This window comes from Gracilinanus agilis, chromosome 3 (assembly GCF_016433145.1).
Source record: "Gracilinanus agilis isolate LMUSP501 chromosome 3, AgileGrace, whole genome shotgun sequence".
In the NCBI taxonomy this organism is placed as follows: domain Eukaryota; kingdom Metazoa; phylum Chordata; class Mammalia; order Didelphimorphia; family Didelphidae; genus Gracilinanus; species Gracilinanus agilis.
The window spans coordinates 77,081,067-77,101,686 of record NC_058132.1 but is presented as its reverse complement, the minus strand read 5'-3'; the positions used below and the strand labels follow the sequence as shown (position 1 = coordinate 77,101,686).

Below are 20,620 nucleotides of genomic sequence, written 5' to 3'. Positions count from 1 at the left end.
ACTACCCTCAACCCTTCCATTTTATAGATGGGAAAACTGAGGTCTAGGACCATTAAAATGACTTTCCTGAGGTCATCAGCTAATTTGTAGCAAAGCAGAGGTTCAAGTATCAGAGATGGGCAAGCCTTAGAGATGACCATGTACAACGTTTCTCATTTTACACACGAGGAAACTGAAGCTAAAAGCTACCCAGGAGGCTAGTGAACACACCAGGACAGAATTAAAACCCGTCTCCTATCTGGGGCTCTGTCCATCTTTACCATATTGTCTCTCCTTAGAGCTGTATACGTGGTCCGCCATGATAGAGGGAGGGAGTGTGGCTGGGCCCCAGGGCAAGGGAGGAGGAATGAGATAGCATTCACTGTGCCACCAAGTGCCATCTGCTGTCCCACTCTGTTCTGTTTCTATCCCTCAGGTGTGCTGGCCATGGGCAACCTGATAAAGGTATTGGGCAAAGATTTCGAAAACTGTCCCCATTTTTTCCTGGATTTTGAAAGTAAGTTGGAGAAGTCCTCAGGGGCAGGAGGGAGGAGGAGATGAGCTCAAAGCCAAGAGGGGAGGCAGGGGTACCAGCTGAATGGTCCAGCCGGAGGCCTGGAGGTCATTCCTTCCTTTGCTGGGGTCGGCGCAGCCTGGCCTGGTCCTCCCAATTTTTGAGGATTTCATGAGGTTGTTGGGAGGCTTCAATGAGATCTTGTTGTGAGGCATTCTACAAACTTCCAAGCAATATGAAAAATGGCAGCTATAATTGATTATTAACTCATTCCCTCCTGAGGGTCATGGGATCCTCAGGCTAGAGCTGGGAGGGATCTCCTTGAGGCCATCTAGTCTTATTCCCTCATTTTACCCACGGGGAAACCAGAGAGGGTGAGCAACTCACCCAGGATCCTAGACATAGTCATTGATGGGGCCAGGATTCAAACCTAGGTCCTTTGGCTCCAAATGCTGTCGCCTTGTCCCTGCACCATCTTGCTCTCCTTGTTAGGAAGTGATTTCTTTTTTTAACCTGTTTTCTGTTGTTGTTCAATCAATGTCCAGTTCTTGGTTACCCCATGGACCTTATTGTCCAGGGGATTTTCTTGGCAACTGCAGCAAGTTTGTCATTTCCTTCTCCAGCAGATTAAGGCAAGCAGAGATTAAGTGACGCATCCAGGGTCACACAGCTGGTAAATATCTAAGGTTAGATTTGAACTCAGGTTTTCCTGACTCTAGATCCACTGGTCTATCCACCAAGCCACTTAGCTGCTTTCCACCTGTTTTCTAAATTGTAGCTAAAATGCTGTCTGACTTATTTTGTTTGTTTTTTTTAGCTTATTTTAATTTTTTAACCAATTATGTGTAATAACAAATTTTCACACAAGTTTTCCTAAGTTATATGATCGACTTATCTCTGACTTATTTTGAACGAGGTTGTTGGGGAACTTAGGGAGAAGAGGGGCTTGGACCCCAAGACTTTGGAACCTCAGTCCATCAGTCTTTTTTTTTTTTTACAGTTTTCTTGTCTTCTCATTTATGTTTAATTTTTTACCAATTGCATGTAATAAATTTCCACACAACTTTTCCCAAGTTATATGTTGGAACTTATCTTCCTCTTCCCAATACTGGCAGCGATTGAATTTGGGTTATGTGTGTATTATCATGCAGAACATATTTCCATATTGTCCATTTTTTAAGAGTAATCTCATAAAACCAGAACCCCCAAACCATCAGAGTCTTCATGACGCTGGACTCTGGATGTTTGCTGAAGAAAGAGCTCAAGGAACTCAGGCCATGCTCTCCCCATTCCCAGCCTTATAATCATTGCATGTCCATTTCTTTCTTTCTCTTCTCTTCAACTCTCTCTCCTCCCCAAACCAGAGGATGGTCAGAGCCCCCAGATCTACAGATATATGGGAGAAAAAATCAGGAAGGGGCAGAAAGTGGGCGTGAGAGAAAGAAGAGGAAGGAGAAGGGAAGGAGAAGAAGAAAGAGGAAATGGGGAGCAAAGAAAACAGCTGATCTCATCACTGTGTCAGGCAGAGAGGTTCCTATAATCCGTCAGCCTCTTGGAAGCCTTGAATGTTAGATTTGGTAGTTCAGAGCATCATAGATTTAGAGATAAAAGAGATCTGAGGGATCACCTAGACCAAATCCCTTGTTTTACAAAGGAATAAACCAAAGCCCAGGCAGAAGGGGCTTACCCAAGGTCGTGAGGCCAGAGAGGCACAGAGGAAGGACTAGAACCCAGAGCTTCTGACAATTTTGCCCAACGTTCTCTCTATGACACATTTGAAATGCATATTCTCAGAAGCAGCAATATTTTACCTTTGAAGGGTGGATCTGACATTTGGAAAGATTCCAAAGTCATCCCCAGCATTTTATTTTATGTAATATAGTATATATCATATAAATCCATACATCATATTGCATATTATATGGTTACATTATATTATTTTATTCTGTACCATATACTAATATTATATTAATGATATAACATATTAATTATATCACATCACTATATCATCATTCATAAGTATATGATATATAAAATTATATAATTAATATAATTTTGTATAATTAATATAATAGTGTGTTACATTAATATATTAACTATATGGACACATACACAGTATATGTATATGCAACAATGTATGTGTACGTGTGTGTATGTGTGTGTGTGTGTGTGTGTGTGGTATTCTGAGAACAGGATGACAGGACACATATAAAAGGTTCCAAACTCCTGGTCTAGTCCAACCCTCTCCCCAAATCTCAGGGGTAAATGTCAGTCCAGACAAGTCAAGGCTGTGCCATGCTACCAGCTTCAGCTGAGGTCTTGCTGAAGGAAGACAAAGCCTCAGAAACTTTCTAGGGGGCCGAATGCCTCGGGGGCCAAAAGCGTCCATCTGGTCCAAGCCCAGCATTGGCCAGAGTTGGAAATAGAAGACCAAGAGGGAGGGAATTTGCTCAAGAAATTCCAGTGAATGAAGGACAGAGCCAAGACTAGAAACCGGGTCTTCCCGGAATCCCAGGGATGGAGGAGGGCCTCTTAACCAAGGATCGTCTAGTCCTGTCCCCTCAATTTGTAGAGTCATTTGAGAATCAAAGAGAGGCAGGGATTTGCCTGCCCAAGTTCCTCCCTGGAATCAGAGGCAGAGCTGGAGCCAGACCCCTGCCTAGAGCTCTTCCCCCTACCCCAAACGCCACCCTGGCACAGCCTGCCCCCATTTGCTTAGCCTGTTCTCTGTGGGAAGAGGTCAGAGCATCACAGCTAGGCTTTGGGGTCTGGCCACTCCTGCCTCCTAAGGCCTTGCACAGAAATTATCTGAGGTGTCAAGGGAGGGGAGCCTCAAGTAAATAGGGGTGAGAGTGGGAAGCCATGAAGAAGGGATCCTGAGACAACTTTCTGGTCCCACTAAGACAACAGCATTATCAGCTGAATCAGCAACACTACTATCTAGGGTAATGCCTGTCCCCTAACCTCTAAAGAATACAAACAATAAATAATATTAATAACAATTTAATAATAATTTAATTTTTAAATTTTTAAAAATTTAAACATTTAATTTTAACTTAAAATTTAATAAGAACAATTTAATACAAATAAGCAAATGACTTTAAACATGGACAAAGCGCTTCCTCCTCAAAACCACACGGTAGATAAGACAAGTGTTATTAACTCCATTTTATAGATGAAGAAACTAAGCCTCAGAAGGGGAATAACTTGCTTAAGCTCACAGATTTTTCTCATGAACAAGAAGAACATTTGGATATTAACAAAACGAGTCCCATTTCTTTAGCCCTTTCAAGATTTCCTAAAGCAATTTCCTCACAACAACCCTGTGAGGCAGAAAATGTTTGGAGGAGAGGGGTTGTCCCCATTTTACAGGATCAGAAATTGGGTTCCAGTGAGGAGAAACAACTCGTCCAGGTCACACAGCGAGTCATTGCCAAGGTCAGGACTGGGGCGTTCCTCTATCTTCCATCTTAAGGCCTCCGACAATAGCCATCCCATTCTGCTGTTTTTAGTGGGTGAGGGGCAGGGGTCCCCAAGGAGCCTGCAGGAGGACCCCAGGAGAGAAGAGGGGAAGGAGTGGCTCTCTCCCTTTCCTGGCCAGCCTCGCGTTTCATTCTTCCCATCTGCCAATGCTCACTGTCATCCTGGGGACAGAAAGAGATCGCAGTGCATCAGCCACCACAGACAGACAGATGAAGAGATGGCCAGACTTCACCCTCTAAGGCCTTCTGAGTGTTATCGATGCCCCAGATACTCCAGTTCAATGCCACTTTCCCAGCAGACTTCTCAAGACCATAGAACTGTGCCATTAGTTGGCTATTTAGAATGGTCAACCCTCTTTACAATTTCCAAATTTCAAAACCCCCTTTTAATATAATGGTCCCAAGGGTCTCCCAACAGCCTTGGAAGATGAGCAGGGACTAACGTATCATTTTACAGATGAAGAAACTGAGGCCCAAAAAGGGGAAGTGATTGGTCACTTCCCTGGTTCTATGGCTCCTGGCCAGGACTCCCCAGGTCCCAGGCAGGGGCTTTTTCTCCTTCCTGACTGGCCAAGACCTCAGACAGTAGAGTCTCCATCCAGAGGAAGCTGGGTACAGGCTGTCAGAGCCAAGAGGAAATTCAGAACATAGAGAGTCAGAGCTGAGAAGAACCTTAGAGAACATCTTCTCCAAGTGCCTCCTTTTTGCCCATAAGGAAACTGAAGCCAAATGGGGAAGGGATTGGCCAAGGCTGTGAAACGAGTCAAAATTGGGTCTAGAACACAAGCCTCAAGGCTCACAGGGCAGCATACTTTCTGCTTCCTGGCACTAGCCCTGAGGAAAACTAGCAAGGAAAGATGCTGTCCTTTGGGAAGGAATTTTGAGTTCCTGTGGAAAAGCTCCAAATCCCTTCTTTCTTTGCTTCTTCCCTTAATTCTCCACGTGGAAGCCTCAGAGGACAAGGCACAGCCCATTTCCTCGTACCCAGAGTCCTGTTCCAGAGAAGCAGAGCCAGGGTTAGGTGAAAAGTGAGGCTTCGGGTTGAGGGAGTGGGGTGAGGGGGGCTGAAAACAAGGGGTTTGTGGAGCTTTGGAGACAGAGAAATGGGTCAGGCTTCCCCCAGGAGAGGCACATAGGAGGCTAGAATGTTCATCCCAAGCCGGTGTTTTTCCTCCACCTGAATCTGTTGTCTCATTAATTGTTCATCCCTCAAGGTTTCCTTTTCATTTTCAGACCTCAGTTTGTGAAGATGCTTCAAGCAGTGACAGGGGAGGGAGGGATGCAGAGAGTGCCCAGCCAGAGGAAGAAGCCTCTGTGGGAAAAGCTTACTCTCTTTCAGACAGGAAGTCCAGGGAAGGCACTGCCCAAACTGTCAGAGGACAAGAGTGGGTCCAGCTCTGGACAATGTGCCTGGATGAACCGCCACACTACCAGAGATGCTTCCCACCTGCAGGAACTATCTAAAGTCCACATAAAGGGAATGAGAGAGGAAAGGGGGTCCATCACAAACTCCTGGACAAATCGACACTAGTGACCGTCCAGGCCAGCCTCCTGGGTCCACAGGCACAGAAACTGAAGCACTTTTTTTTTCTGGCTGGTCCTCACAGATGCCCAGCCCACAGAAGCAGAGACAGCGGTGTGGAACCAGGTGAGCGCCGTCCTGGAGGAAGCCCAGGGCATCTTGGCAGAGCTGCAGTCCTATACGGGAGCTGGCCAGGAGATCCGTGAGGTATGGATCTTAGGGGTCCGACAGTCAGCCCTGGCTGGGTCAGGGGTCACTGTGTGCAGGGACCAGAGGCTAAGTCTGGTAGAGGAAAATGGCCTTGGTGGCTGCTGGACAGGGGCCTCTTCACAGGGTGGAAGGGCAGTGACTGGGGAGACTGTGTCACCTCAAATTCCTCACTTTGTCTCCACCAGGCCATCCAAAATCCAACTGACCTCCCGCTTCAGGAGAAGGCATGGAATGCCGTGTGCCCGCTCGTGGTCAAGCTTAAACGCTTCTATGAATTCTCCCTCCGATTGGGTAAGGATCCATGGGGCACTTTATTGCCCTTCTGCCTTAGAGTCCTCACTGAGACAGAATATAAGGGTTTTAAAAGAAAGAAAGTTGGCTTTGGAGTCAGAGATCCCAAGTCCGTTCAAGTTCTAGCTCTGTTACTTCCTAGCTGTGGGGTCTTGGCCAAGGGGCTGCCTCTCACCTCTTGAGGACTTAATTTCCTCATCTGCAAAAGAAGGCGGTTGTCCCAAAGGACTCTGGGAGCATCTCAGAGCCTTGACATTTTAGGAGAGCAAACGGGAAAAAAGATTCCTGGAGGATGTGGCAATTTATATGGGCCTCAGTAGGTGAAGAGAATTTCTTTCAGCAGAGATGAAGTATAGGGAATTCCTGGCTTGATACCAGCTCATCTTTATGTACAAGTTTAAAGTTTACAAAGTGCTTCAGAAATATTATTTCATTGGATGCTTGCAGCAACTGTGGAAAGGAGGTGTTTTTAGGATTCCTCATTTGACAGTTGAGGAAACCGAGGCAAATAGAAATGAAATGACTTGACCAGAATTAGACAGCTAGTAAGATGCAGCTAGGTGGTGTAGTGGATAGAGGGTTGGGCCTGGAGTTAGGAAGACATTTTCCTGAGTTCAATCGAGCCTCAGATACTAGCTGGTTGACTCTAGCCAAGTCACTTTTCCCTGTTTGCCTCAGTTTCTTCATTTGTCAAATAAGCTGGAGAAGGACATGGCAAACCATGACAGTGTCTTTTCCAAGAAAACCCCAAATGGTGGGGTTCAGGCTTTAAAAGATCGCACTACAGCAAAAAATGAATAATACGGAAATAGGTATCACGTGACAACATTTATACAACCCAGTGGAATTGTTTGTCAGCTCTGGGAGGGGGGAAGGAAAGAAAATGAATTGTGTAAACATGGAAAAATATTTTAAAATAAACAAATAAATAAAAAGAAAGCCCCAAATGGAGTCATGAAGAGTCAGACACAACTGGAAACAGCTAAACAGCTAATAAGTGTCAGAGGCAGGATTTGAACTCGAGTCTTCCTGACTCCAGGTCCAGTGTTCTATCCATTGTGACACCCAGTTGCCTTTGAAGGACAGAATGAGCAAAGATACACAGGCAGAAAAACCCAGGATATGTTTTAGGGACCAATGTATTGTTCAGTCTGATTTTCCTTCGACAGATACTTGCTTTTCCTCTAAGGTTATCCCCATAAGAGATTGCTCCTCTTCCCCTCAAGCCAGGAGGAGAGGTCCAGATATACTCCTTACTCTCTGTGGCCAAATGGACAGGCCATTTGTCCACTTCCATCCCTCCTTCAAACCTTTCCCCCTTCAAAACCCACACTGCCATTTTCTATCACCTTATTTACCAACCGCCAGGTCAACTTTAGCAATTACTCTCCCTACTTTCCCTGCCATCATACTTGGGATTTCAAGGTCTATTTCGACAAACCCTTAAACAGCCCAAAATCCCAATTCCCCGACCTCTTTAGATTCGATGACCTCCCTCTCTGCCCTATTTCAGCTATATTTCATCAACATGTTTGCCAGCTGTCAGAGCTAGGCTACTTCCAAGACTGAGGACTTAGAAGCTCCACTCTGACCACAATCTCGTTTTCTTCCACCTCTTTCCCTCCTTATTTTATTCTGTGCCTCTGGCCACATAGCATCAACCCATCTCTCATGCTCCCATGCCTGTCTGGGCTTCCTCATCTTCCATACCTAACCTCAACACCTTTGACTTCATGTTCCCCTCTTTTTGGGGGGACCAAGAAGCTTTTTGATTTTCCTCCTTCGATAACAACATACCCGGTCCAACCTCACATAACGCTTCATTTGCTCCTCTCTGATGTCCTTATAACATGATGGGGTTTTTTTTTCTTTTTAAAAAATTTATTATTTATTTTTAGCATTCTTTTCTTTTTAAATTTTGAATTCCAAATTCTCCCCCTCCCTCCCATTGCCTTCTCTACCTACTGAGGAGGCAAGTAATACGATATCAATTATACATGTGAAATCAGGCAAAACATATTTCCATTTTAGCTACGATTTTAAAAAGCAAGAAAACGGAGAAACAGAGAAAACGATACTTCAATTTGCACTCAGGCTCTATCGATTCTCTCTCTGGAGGTGGATGCCATTTTTTCATCCTGAGTACTTTGGAATTGTCTTGGATCATTGTACTGATCAGATTAGCCAAGGCTTTCATGTTGATCAGCATTATAAAATTGCCATTACGGTGCACAATGATCTCCCGCTTCTTTATTTTGCTTCAATTCAATTCTTGCTATGTTTTTTGTTGTTTTTTTTTAACCCTCACCTTCTGTCTTGGAGTCAATACTGTGTATTGGCTCCAAGGCAGAAGAGTGGAAAGGGCTAGGCAATGGGGGTTAAGTGACTTGCCCAAGGTCACACAGCCGGGAAGTGTCTGAGGCCAGATTTGAACCTAGGACCTCCCATCTCTAGGCCTGGATATCAATCCACTGGGCCACCCAGCTGCCCTTGCTATGTTTTTCTAAAACCATCCTCCTTGTCATGTCCAAATGCACAATAATACTCCATCACAGGGGCAACTGGGTGGCGTAGTTCTTACCTAAACATTATATTTCCTCCTGCCCCTCCCTCACTGTCCCTAACATAGTGCTACGTGCAGAATAAGAGCAGACAATATATGTTTGTTGCAGTAAAAAGGAGTAAATACCAAGCGATGAGAATGGAAGGTTAAGATAAGTAAAAATGGTTCCATCTGAGGTTCCATCCTTGGAACTAATAAATTTATATAGAACTTTATAATTTGCAAAGCTGCTTACATACATAGATAGAGTGCTAGACTTGGAGTCAGGAAGACCTGAGTTCAAATTCTGCCTCAAACACTTATTAGCTGGGGAACTCTAAGTAAGTCACTTCATCTCTTTCAGACTCAGTTTCCTCGTTTGTTATAATAGCACTATTTTCTAGAGTTGTGGCAAGGATCCAGTTAAACACCGTACATAAAGTGTTTTGCAAATCTGAAAGCACTATCTAAATGCTAGTTATCATATTTCAAAAGAATCACAGTGGAAGTCCACCCTCCTAGGCACAACATTCTGACCATCCCAGCCAAGGGGAAGACGCCTAAAAGAAGGCTGTACAAGAGATGCTCAGAGTGAGAGCCTGGACTCAGGACTTCCAGAGGATTGCAGGATGCCAGGGACTTAGGGAGGGAGAAAAGAGACCCTGGGGCTCTTAGGGCCTGACCCAGGCATGTTCTCCTCTCTCTCCATGTGCCTCACCTCCAGAGAACGCCCTGAGGAGCCTCCTAGAAGCCCTCACCAGCCCCCCCTACGCCCCGACGCAGCACCTAGAGAGGGAACAAGCCCTCGCCAAGCAGTTTGCTGAAATTCTACACTTCACTCTCAGTTTTGATGAGCTCAAGGTAACCTCTGGGACCCTGGATATGGGAGAGGAATTAAAGGGGGAATGCAAAGTGGCTGGATCCTGCCCTGAAATAATCCACTCTTGAGCTTACTTCTCCTGGGGCTACCAAGTCTTTACAACTGTTGTAAAGGACTATTAAAGTGACTGCAAGATCAGAAGCATGGTGGAAAGTCACCATGGCCTTGGAGCCAAAAGAGCTGGGTTTTAGCCCAGCCTCTCCTGTTTATTATTCGGTGTACGAGCTCTATGCTTCACTTCCCCTGTAAAAAGCAGAGGCTAGACTAGAAATGTTAGCTGATCTCAAAGCACCCTCTCAAACTTACTTTTCTATACTCTAATGTTCTTTGTTAGGTCCTCTCTGGCTCTGATATTTGGTGGTGACATCCTGTGTTCTAAGGGATTCTTCGCATCCCTCACATGATAAGTTATAAGGTGCCTCCCAACTCTGACATTCTGTGTTCCAAGGTCCTTTCTAGAATCAGCCATCTATATCGGAAAGTCTTTCCTGGTAGGGGCTGCTAGGTGGCACAGAAGAGAGATCTTTGGGTTTAAATCTGGCCTCAGACACTTCCTAGCTGTATGACCTTGGGCAAGTCACTTAACCCCCATTGCCTAGCCCTTGCCCTTCTGTCTTAGAGTTATTACTAGGATAGTCTCTCCTAACTTGGATGCTAGGTATGGCTTCCTAACACAGCCTTGGGGCTCAACGAGGCAAGCTTCTTGCCTTTGCCCAAGTGCCTACTGGAGACACACACACACACACACACACACACACACACACACAATTTTTATTTGTTTTTCATCTTGAAAAAATGGACCCAAAGACGCAGATCTCGTATGTTTTATTCACTGCCTCTCCCTACTCTGGTCCCATACTGTTAGGGTTTTGTCTGATCATAATAGTTCTTTAGGGAAGGTGGGACCAGGGCTCGATGGTTGTTAAAGCTGCCTCTTTCTTGCAGATGACAAACCCTGCCATTCAGAATGACTTCAGTTACTACAGAAGAACCATCAGCCGAAACCGTATTAATAACTTACAGGTGAGACAGTGGGCAGAGAGGATGGGAGAAAAAAGGATGGCAGGATCAGCCGGGGAAAGGAGGCAGAGAAGGAACCTACAGAGATTTAGTAAGCCATTAGGGAACACAGAGAAGGAACCAGAATGGGTCTGCTATTGGCTCTGTCATCATGGCTCGATGACTTTGGATCAGTCAATTTCCCTCCCTGGGCCTGATTTCTTACTTGGAACACGAGAGAGTTGAACTGGGTGATCTTCAAAGTCTCCCAGTGTGACATTCTGTGTTTGAAGGACCCTTCCATCTGGGAAATTCTGTATTCTAAATTTTCTTCGATTGCTGATATTATATCTTCTAAGGCCATCCGTAGCCCTTACATCCTGTGTTCTAAGGGCTTTCTCAGCTCTGACATTTTGGGGTTCTGAGTCACAGAACGGATGCTGTGCTCAGCACCTCTGTCCATATCAGGGCCTCTTTGGTTACCTTTCTCAGCCAAAGTTAGACAAAGCTGGCTTCCTGCCCTTGGGAATAGAGCACTCAGAGCCACTGTGGGAGAATGGGGTGTGGAAATGGTGAATCTGGGTGGTCTCCCATCCCTAGACCAGTTTCACAGTGTGACCTGCACCCAGCACCATTCCCCTTTTGGGTCTTGCAGCTGGATGCTGAGAGTGAAGTCAACAATGAAATGGCCAACCGAATGTCCCTCTTCTATGCAGAAGCCACTCCCATGCTCAAAACCCTAAGCAATGCAACCACTAAGTTTGTATCTGAGGTAAGAGCCCCACTGGGGCAGGTAGGGGAAAGTCTGAAATCTTGGGGCAAGAAGAAAGTCTTTGGAATGGGGGAGGCTCCTGGGGTAAGACAGATTTCAGGGCTGGCATGGTAGTCCCTTGCGGGCTGAGAAAACTTTCCCATCTGTCCTTTTTTGAATGATATTTGTACACACACATACACATCCCCACATCCCTTCCTCACTCTTTAACTCCTTCCAATGAGGCATCAACAGCCACACCATCTCAGGGAGGAGTGAAGGACCATAAAACTGCCAAGTAGCCATGGGGGCCTAGCTGAGGTTACACACCACAATCTAGAATGGGTCAAAGGAGCCAGATTATGAGACTTTTTCCAGTGAGGGAGACTAGCATCATGAGTAGAAGCAGAGAAACAAGATGGTGGCATCAACACATTGGAAACTGCTGGAAATGGGGAGAGAGATCCTAGGGTGAATCATTAAAATGACAGAGTGGGGTCACGGCAAGGTGGCTCAGTGGATTGAGAGCCAGGACTACAGATGGGAGGTCCTGGGTTCAAATCTGATCTCAGACACTTCCTAGCTGTGTAACACTGAGCAAGTCGCTTCACCCCTATTGCCTATTTCATTCACCCTTACCACTCTTCTGCTTTATTGATTCCATGATAGAAGGTAAAGGTTCTAGAAATAAAATAAAATGATAGAGAATGAGACCAAATTAAGTCAACAAATGTCTACTTAAATGTCTACTATGTGCCAGGCACAGTACTAACCACTGGGTCTACAAAGAGAGGCAGAAGCCTGTCCTCAGGGTGCTCACAATCTGATGGGTGAATTGCCTCCCTTCTGAGGAGGAAATGGTCTCCACTGAGCAGGGAGCCTGCCTTTGGGGCAGCCCTGGTCTGGTTAGAGAATGACCCCTGAAAGTGGGTGGGGGACTAGAAAGGGGCACAAGCCAGGCAATTAGCTGGGTCCTTGTTCTCTCCTCCCAGAACAAGACGCTTCCCATTGAGGACACTACAGATTGTCTGAGCACCATGGCCTGTGTCTGCAGGGTGATGCTGGAGACACCGTGAGTAGAGCCAGCTCCCAATCTCACCCACCCACCCACCCACCCAATCCTCCATCTTTAGTCAGCCTATCAGAGTTGGGCAGCAGAGATCTATGCAGCTGGCAGGGCCCTCCAGGAGGCAAGGAGCAGGTCTTTAGCAGGGCCCACAATGCAGTGAGGTGGCACAGTGGATAGAGCCCTGGGCCTGGAGTCAGGAAGAATCTCTTCCTGAGTTAAAATCTGGTCTCTGACATTTACTAATTGTGTGACCCTGGGCAAGTTGCTTCATCCTATTTGTCTCCATTTTCTCATTTGTAAAATTAGCTGGAGGAAGAAATGGCAGACCACTCCAGAATATTTCTGTGTGACCCTAGGCAAGTCATTTTAACTCTGTTTGCCTCCGTTTCCTCATCAATAAAATGAGCTGGAGAAGGATGAAAAACCCCTTCAGTATCTCTGCCAAGAAAACCCAAATGGGGTCATGAAGAGTTGGACACAACTGGAAAGTGACTGAACAACAAAGTGACTCTAGAGCGTCCCTGAATTTCAGAATATCTGAGCTGGGTGGCTCTTTAGAACCCAGAAAGCTAAAGCTGAAAATAGAGACTGGTAGAAACCTTACATCACTGAATAGTAGAGCTATCAGAAACCTCAGAACCTTGACTAGGTAATACAGTAAATAAGAGTGTGGGACCTGGAGTTAGGAAGACACGAGTTCAAATCTTATCTTGTCCATTTTTTAAAAAACCCTTACTTTCTGTCCTTGTAACAACTGTGAGACAGAAGGGCAAGGGCTAGGCAAATGGAGTGAAGTGACTTGCCCAGGGTCACACGGCTAGGAAATGTCTAAGTACAGATTTGAGTCCAGGACCCCCTATCTCTAGTTACGGCTCCCCATCCACTGTGCCACCCAGCTGCCCATTTGCCTTGTATATTTACTGGCTGTGTGATGCACATTCTCAGTCTCCTCTTCTGTAAGACAAGAATAATTATAATACACGCTCGTGTGGGCCAAATAAGATAATGTATTTAAAGTGTTTTATAAACCTAAAAGCAATATATCAATGCTATTATTATTATCATTGTAGCCCTTAAACTGTTAAGGCAGAGACAATAGCCTATGAGAATGCTTTAGAATACAGAAATGTTAGGACCCTGGTATAGAACGTTAGAGCTGGTCAGGACTTTCTGGTAGAACTGGGAAATAGCTTAGAAGTCATGTCCAAGGGCAACTAGGTAGTGCAGTGGCTGGAGTACCAGGCCCAGAGCCAGAAGGTCCTGATTCAAATCTGGCCTCAAATATTTCCTAGCTGTGTGACCTTGGGCCAGTCACATAACTCCAAATGCTTAGCCCTTGCCCTTCTACCCTAGAGTTGTTACCAGGACAGAAAGGAAGAGTTTTAAAAATGAGTCACAACTCTCTCATTGTACAGATGGGGAAATTGAGGCCAAGAGAGGAGAAGAAAATTATAGGAGGCTACACTGAGTCAGTGTAAGGATCAGAACCTGAACTTCTTGCCTTCCAAGTCACTTATTCTTATCTCTCTCCCGGGGACAGAGAATACAGGAGCCGGTTCACCAACACCGAGACTCTGCTCTTCTGCATGCGTGTCATGGTGGGCGTCATCATCCTCTACGATCATGTGCACCCAGTGGGGGCCTTTGCCAAGACATCTAAAATTGATGTGAGCTCCCGCTGGCCTGGGATTCCAAGATGGTGGGAGGTGGGAGGGTGGGGCAGAGTCCAGAGCTCAGTAGGGCTGGGACAGGGGCCAAAGGAGATGAGGCTAGTGGAGGGGGCCCTTGAGGATGAGTGCCACAACTGCCTCCAGGCTCACTGGAGTGGGACCTTGCCTGGGCACCTCCCTGCTCCACCAGGGCCTAACTCCATCACGGCTTGCCTCCTCAGATGAAGGGCTGCATTAAAGTTCTTAAAGACCAGCCTTCCAACAGCACGGAGGGGCTTCTGAATGCACTGAGGTGAGTCCTGACCCTGAAAATGGAAGCCCTGCTCCTGGTGGGGCCTGGAAGATGAAACTCCCTTTGAGCTCCCCGATAGGATTTCGTCTCCATCTGTTAGATGAGCAAATCATGACTCTTCAGGCGCTGCACACATACTTACATGGCTACTCCAGGTGGAAGGTTCTCTGTGCATCCACATCCACTTACGGGCCCCCACTAGTAAGCTGTTTTGTCTTTTTCTAGCCAACCAGGAGCCACAAGGGGCTCGAAGCAAAGGCATTTAATGAAATAATAATTCTAAGGAGGTTTGCAATAGAGTAATTCATCCTCTTCCCCAGCGGAGGGAATAGAGCTCTGGTGAAGGGAAGGCGGGGATGTCTGGAGAGTCAGTGGGCTCAGGAATACTGCTGTCCTCCTAACCCTTTAAGGTCATGAGGGCTGACTTCTCCCAACCTAGAAGGTAGAGAAGGAATGAAATGGCAAAGTCAGACTAGAAACTTCATTCTCTCCCTCCTCACCATATCACCTACTAGGTTCTTGGAGGAGAAGTTCTAAAAGAAAGACCATGATGGAGAAGAGAAGGTACTCCTGGTACTCAAACACAACTAGGCTTTGGGGTCAAGTGGAAAGAGAAGGAGAGAAGGAATGAGCATTTCTAGAGCCCCTACTGTGTGCCAGGCATTGTGCTAAGTGCTTTACAAATATTATCTCATTTTATCCTCACAACAGCCCTGTCATTGCTATCATTCCCATTTTACAGCTGAGGAAACAGAGGCAAACAGGGTTAAGTGACTTACCCAAGGTCACAAAGCTTAATAAGTATCTGAGGACAGATTTGAACTCAGGTCTTCCTGACTCCTAGACCCAGCATCCAAAGCCCTGGAAACCACCTACTTGCCAAGAATTAATATCAGAGTCCAGGAATTGATGTCAGGAGGACATGAGTTCAAATCACCATTCTAAAGCTTATTACTGACATGACCTCTATCAAGACCCTTCATCTCTTTGGGCCTCAGTTTCCCCATCTATAAAATAAATGGGTTAAACTCAATGAAGTCTCAGATCCTTCCCAGTCCTAAATGTCACCATCCTGTGATTCTTCCCTCAGGTACACCACCAGGCATCTGAATGATGACACCACCTCCAAACAGGTCCGGGCCCTGCTGCAGTGAGGCGCCTATGGGGCGTAGGGACCTGACTCCAAAGCCCCAGACTTGACCTTGAACTTCAGCTGAGTTTTAATATTGCTATAATGTGAATATAAAAATCCATGACCATATTTCTCATTTTATAATGAAAGGGAAAAGTTTTAAAAAAGAAACACAAAACACTTCCACCCCCACCCCCAGCTTCTCTTGACCACTTCCCCCACTTCCTGCCTGTCTCCCCCCCAATCCTGATCCCATTGAGCTCCAGGGGTGGACAGCTGGCTCCAACCCTTTTTCCCATGAAGATGACATGACTGGTTTATGCCTGCCTTTCCAGGAAGCTGAGATAAGGTTGCCTGGCCTTTGCCAGTTCCTCCTGGACTCCTGATGGGGATTTCCATGTTATAGAAGGCCTCGGTGGTCTCTCAGATTTGGACTGGTATTGGTCCGGGCCCTGTGCAGTGGACCTCGCAGGGCTCTGGCCTTACGACTTTGGGACTCTTTGGTCTGGGCTTGAGTTGAAGTGTTTGTAGGAGGGAAAAAGTCTTCCTTATTAAGACCAGGAGATGGTCATGTAAATAAGGTAAGGGAGTCCTTGCTGCGGGTCAAGCTAAAGATAATAAATGACCGTGTCTTTAAAAACTCCCGCCGGGACTCCAGGGGAAATGGTCCAGCCACATCTTTTAGATTTTTAATATAAATGATTAAAATCACTCACCTGTTGTTTTGTACATTTTTGTGTGAAATAAAAATGACATTTAATCTGTTCCTAGTGGAATGGGGGTAACCTTTTCAAGCACATTTTCCATCAAGTACGGCACACAGAGGGACTGTCCTGCGGCTTGGCTAAATGGGAAATGGTCCCTGAGGGAGCAGGGGGATGTTCCCAAAGAGAAAAAGTAGAATGGCCTTTTGTATTCTGGGTGACCCAGTAAGGTTGGAGTTTCAAGACTAACTCATGGTTATTTTCCCTACCATCCATCCATTTCTTTCTTTCTTCATTCATCTATTTGTAAGCCCTTTTCTTCCATCTTAGAATTAATACCAAGCATTGGTTCCAAGCCAGAACTGCAAGGGCTAGGCAATTGGGGTTCAGTGACTTGTACAAGGTTACAAATCTAGGAAGTACCTGAAGCTAGATTTGAACTCAAGACCTCCCATCTCTAGACCTGGATCTTTATCCACGGAGCCACCTAAATGTCCCACATTCATTCATGTCTACATTCAGCAGACATTATGTCTGACTTTCAAATGGCTGCCATCAAGTAAATGGCCACATACAGTCCTCACAGTGACATTTCTCAAGGTAGTATTTCAAGGAAACAATTGACTTGTTTTTTATTTTCATGAAAAAAAACAAAACAAAACCATGATACTTTATTTAAATAATAGCATGTGCAGGCAGCTAGGTGGCTCAGTGGATCGAGAGTCAGGCTTAGAGACAAGAAGTCCTGTGTTCAGATTTGGCCTCAGATACTTTCTGTGTGACCCTGGGCAAGTCACTTAACCCCCATTGCCTAGCCCTCACTGCTCTTCTGCCTTGGAATCAGAATTGATTTAAGATGGAACGTAAGGGCTTACCAAAAAAAATAATAAATAAACAAATGAAAAAATAGCATGCTCTGACAACTAAATTTTACTTCTAGACATTGTCCTTCTAATCCAAGTTAAAGCAAAATATGAAGAAATACAAAGGCTGGCTACAGATTGGAGTTGTCGAACAAGCTGCATTGACTGGTAGCCACTACTTAACTAAGCTTGGTTTTATTCTCCACTGTGAGGAAAATCTTTACTTTTTCTCCCCTCCAGTGCTATCCAAGCGGCAATTCCTGGTTTCTAGTCATTTACTTGGCTACTCATCAGTCTAAAGATCACTAATTGCCTTCATTTTGACTGTGAGAGCTTCCTGTTCTAATTATAGCTTTTCCTGCTTTCTGTGCGCACACACAAAACCCCAAACCCTGAACATTATGCAGTAGTTTCTTCCCCCCGAACCATCTTTTTTTTTACCCCCAACCCTTACCAGAATGGTCACAAAGCAGCTCAGTTTAGTGACGGTGAGATGAATAAGGTGATGCTCATTCTTGCTGCATCTCTTCTGGGAATTCTAGTTGTATTTGTGCCTAAGCTGTTTTTCACTCTGAGGCTCAGGTTGTAGATATTTTGGGTTTTTGTCCTGAGTATCCCTGTCATCAGAATAGCTTTCTGTGGTATGATTCTTTTTTTCCCCCCTCATTCTTCCAGCCTGCTTCATAACTTCAGACTTCATGTTAGAGCCAGGCTGTGGGGCACTTCTGGAGGGAAGGTCTGGGCTAGTCCTGCTCTTTCTTAAAGTATTGAATGCTGTATTATTTCAAGATTTCAGACAATCCAGGCTAGCTACATATTTTTTTTTTTATTTTAAACCCTTAACTTCTGTGTATTGACTTATAGGTGGAAGAGTGGTAAGGGTAGGCAATGGGGGTCAAGTGACTTGCCCAGGGTCACACAGCTGGGAAGTGTCTGTAGCTACATGTTTTTGATGTTGGCTGTGATGTTCCCACATGGGTTTGGGTCTAAGCAACAAATCTGTGGGCTTGCCTCCTTTAGAGTTCCAGTAGACTGTGGTTGGACTCAGCCATTATCAGCCAATTCAATAAACATTTCTTTTTTTTTCTTTATTCAAAGATATTTTATTTTCCCAGTTATGTGTAATGACAATTTTCAACATACATTTTCTGAAATTACAAGATTCAAATTGTCTCCTTCCCTCTCTTCCCTCCCACCTCTCAGAGATGGTAAGCAATCTGATCTGGGTTGTACATTTGTTACCATGCAAAAGATACTTCCATATTGGTCATTGTTACAAGAGAATACTCTTACAAAACCAAAACTCCCAAGTGAAACCATAAATAAACTAAAGTGAAAAATCGTATGCTTTGATCTCTGCATCTGACTCCCATAGTTCTTTCTCTGGAAGTGGATAAGATTCTTTGTCATAAGTCCTTCAGAATTGTCCCAGATCATTTTATTGCTGAGAGTAGCCAAGTCTCTCACATATTTGATCATCCCACAAAATTGCTGTTACTGTGTATAATGTTCTCCAGGTTCTGCTTATTTCACCCTGCATCAGCTCATGTAGGTCCTTCCAGCCCTTATAGAGATCAACTGTTTCATCATTCCTTACAGCACAATAGTATTCCATCACCATCAGATACCATAATTTGTCAGTCATTCCCCAATCTAGGGACACTCGCTCATTTTCTAATTTTTTTGCCACCACAAAAAGCACAGCAATAAGTATTTTGCTACAAACAGGTCCATCCCCATTTTTTTTTATCTCTTTGGTATACATACCTAGTAGTGGTATGGTTGGATCGAAGGGCAGGCAGTCTTTTAAAGCCCTTTGCACAGAATTCCAAATTGCCTTTCAGAATGGTTGAATCCATTCACAACTCCACCACCAATGTATTAGTGTCCCAACTTTGTCACATCACCTCCAAAATGTATTATTTACCTTTACTGTCATAATTGCCAGCCTGCTAGGTATAAGGTGGTATCTCAGAGTTGTTTTAATTTGCGTTTCTCTAATCAGGAGGAATTTAGAACATTTTTATATGATTATTGATAGCTTTGATTATTTCATCTGAAAACTGCTTGTTCTATTCTTTGACCATTTGTCAATTGGGGAATGACTTGTATTTGTAAAAATTGACTTAATTCTCTATAATCAATAAACATTTATGAAGGGCCTTCTATGTGCTAAGTACTGACTAAGCAGTCCCCTGATTCCGAGTGTCAGAAATAGAGATTTGTTTTTGTTTATTTGGATTTCTGTCCTAGTTATTCCTTTGCAAACTTTAGACTGGGCTAGAAGCTGGAACCGAGACCCTGGTCCGTATAGCTACTATTTATTTTCGAACTTTCTGCCTGCTGGGTTTGTAGCCATGAGCCCATGATCTACCATCAGGAGTCTTAGAACAAAGAATATCAGAGTTGGGAGGATTGCAAAGTTAGAAATCAGTCAGGTCTTAAGGGCTTCAAACACCAGAAGATTAGACAAAAGGCACCATACTAGAACAAGTAACTAGGTGGCACAAAGGAGAGACCACCCAGTCTAGAGACAGGTAGACTTGAGTTCAAATCCAGGCTCAGACACTTACTAACCCTGTGACTCCAGGCAAGTTACTTAACTCCTATCTTTTAATTTCCTCAACTAAAATGGGGATAATAGTAGTATCTACCTCCCAGGGATGTGGTGAAATCACGTGAGATGTTTGTAAAGCACTCAGCATAGTGCCAGGCAAATAACAGGAGCTCCATAAATGGCTATTTCCTTGCTGCTAGGTTTTTTCCCAACTCTAATGTTTTTCTTATTCAAATATTATTATATACTATTTAATATATTATATTATCATATATTTTATTCAAATAAATATTATTTATTTAATTATATATATATATATATACATACATATATATAATTCTTATTTGGGGTTGGATGGCAGGTCCCTCTAATTCAGATTCAGTTGGGTTCTATGGCCCTCGGGTTGATCCCGCTCTGACATCCTGTGTTCTGGGGCTCTCTGGCTCTGACATTGTTTGCTCTAGGGGCCTTCCCCATCTTACATCCTATATATATATATATGTATATATATATATATATTTTTTTTTTTAAACCCATACCTTCCATCTTGGAGTCAATACTGTATATTGGCTCCAAGGCAGAAGAGTGGTAAGGGTAGGCAATGGGGGTCAAGTGACTTGCCCAGGGTCATACAGCTAGGAAGTATCTGAGGCCAGATTTGAACCTAGGACCTCCCATCTCTAGGCCTGACTTTCAATCCACTGAGCCTCCCAGCTGCCCCCTCTTACATCCTATTTTGCTAAGGACGAGGTACATAAGGCAGCTTCTTCCTCCCTCCTAGGGTGCTGAGGGGATAATGGGAAAGGCTCTTGGGGTTGCTGAGACCCTTCACATGTAAAGGCAGGAGTGACCCTGTTGGTGAATGTGTGCATTCTAGATGCATGGGCAGCTCCGACCACTAGGGGGCAGAGTGAGCCTGTGGGACCCAGAGCCCCTCCAGTGTTCCAGGCTCCCCATCCAGAGAAGCCTCCCCTGGGGAGTTCAGCCCAGGGCCTACCGAGCGCCACCTTGATGGAGGGAGACAGAGAGTTCCTGACTGCTGAGCCTGGTGCCTCTCAGGGGAAACTGAGGCCCAAAGAGAGAGCAACAGGGAGTATTTCAGGCATGCCCAGCTCTTCGTGACCCCATTTAGGGTTTTTTCTTTCTTTCTTCCTTCCTTCCTT

General features: G+C 44.9%; 1 protein-coding gene across 1 annotated transcript; it reads left to right on the top strand.

The window, feature by feature from the left end:
- The first annotated feature begins 426 nt into the window (after nt 1-426).
- LOC123243243 (CYFIP-related Rac1 interactor A-like) lies at nt 427-15,621 on the top strand. The gene is made up of 10 exons (XM_044671459.1): nt 427-496; nt 5,583-5,704; nt 5,893-5,998; nt 9,265-9,401; nt 10,366-10,443; nt 11,075-11,191; nt 12,163-12,242; nt 13,780-13,906; nt 14,131-14,201; nt 15,292-15,621. The coding sequence occupies exons 1-10, from the start codon at nt 427-429 to the stop codon at nt 15,353-15,355; spliced, it is 972 nt and encodes a 323-aa protein (XP_044527394.1). The 3' UTR covers nt 15,356-15,621.
- Nucleotides 15,622-20,620: the final 4,999 nt, after the last annotated feature.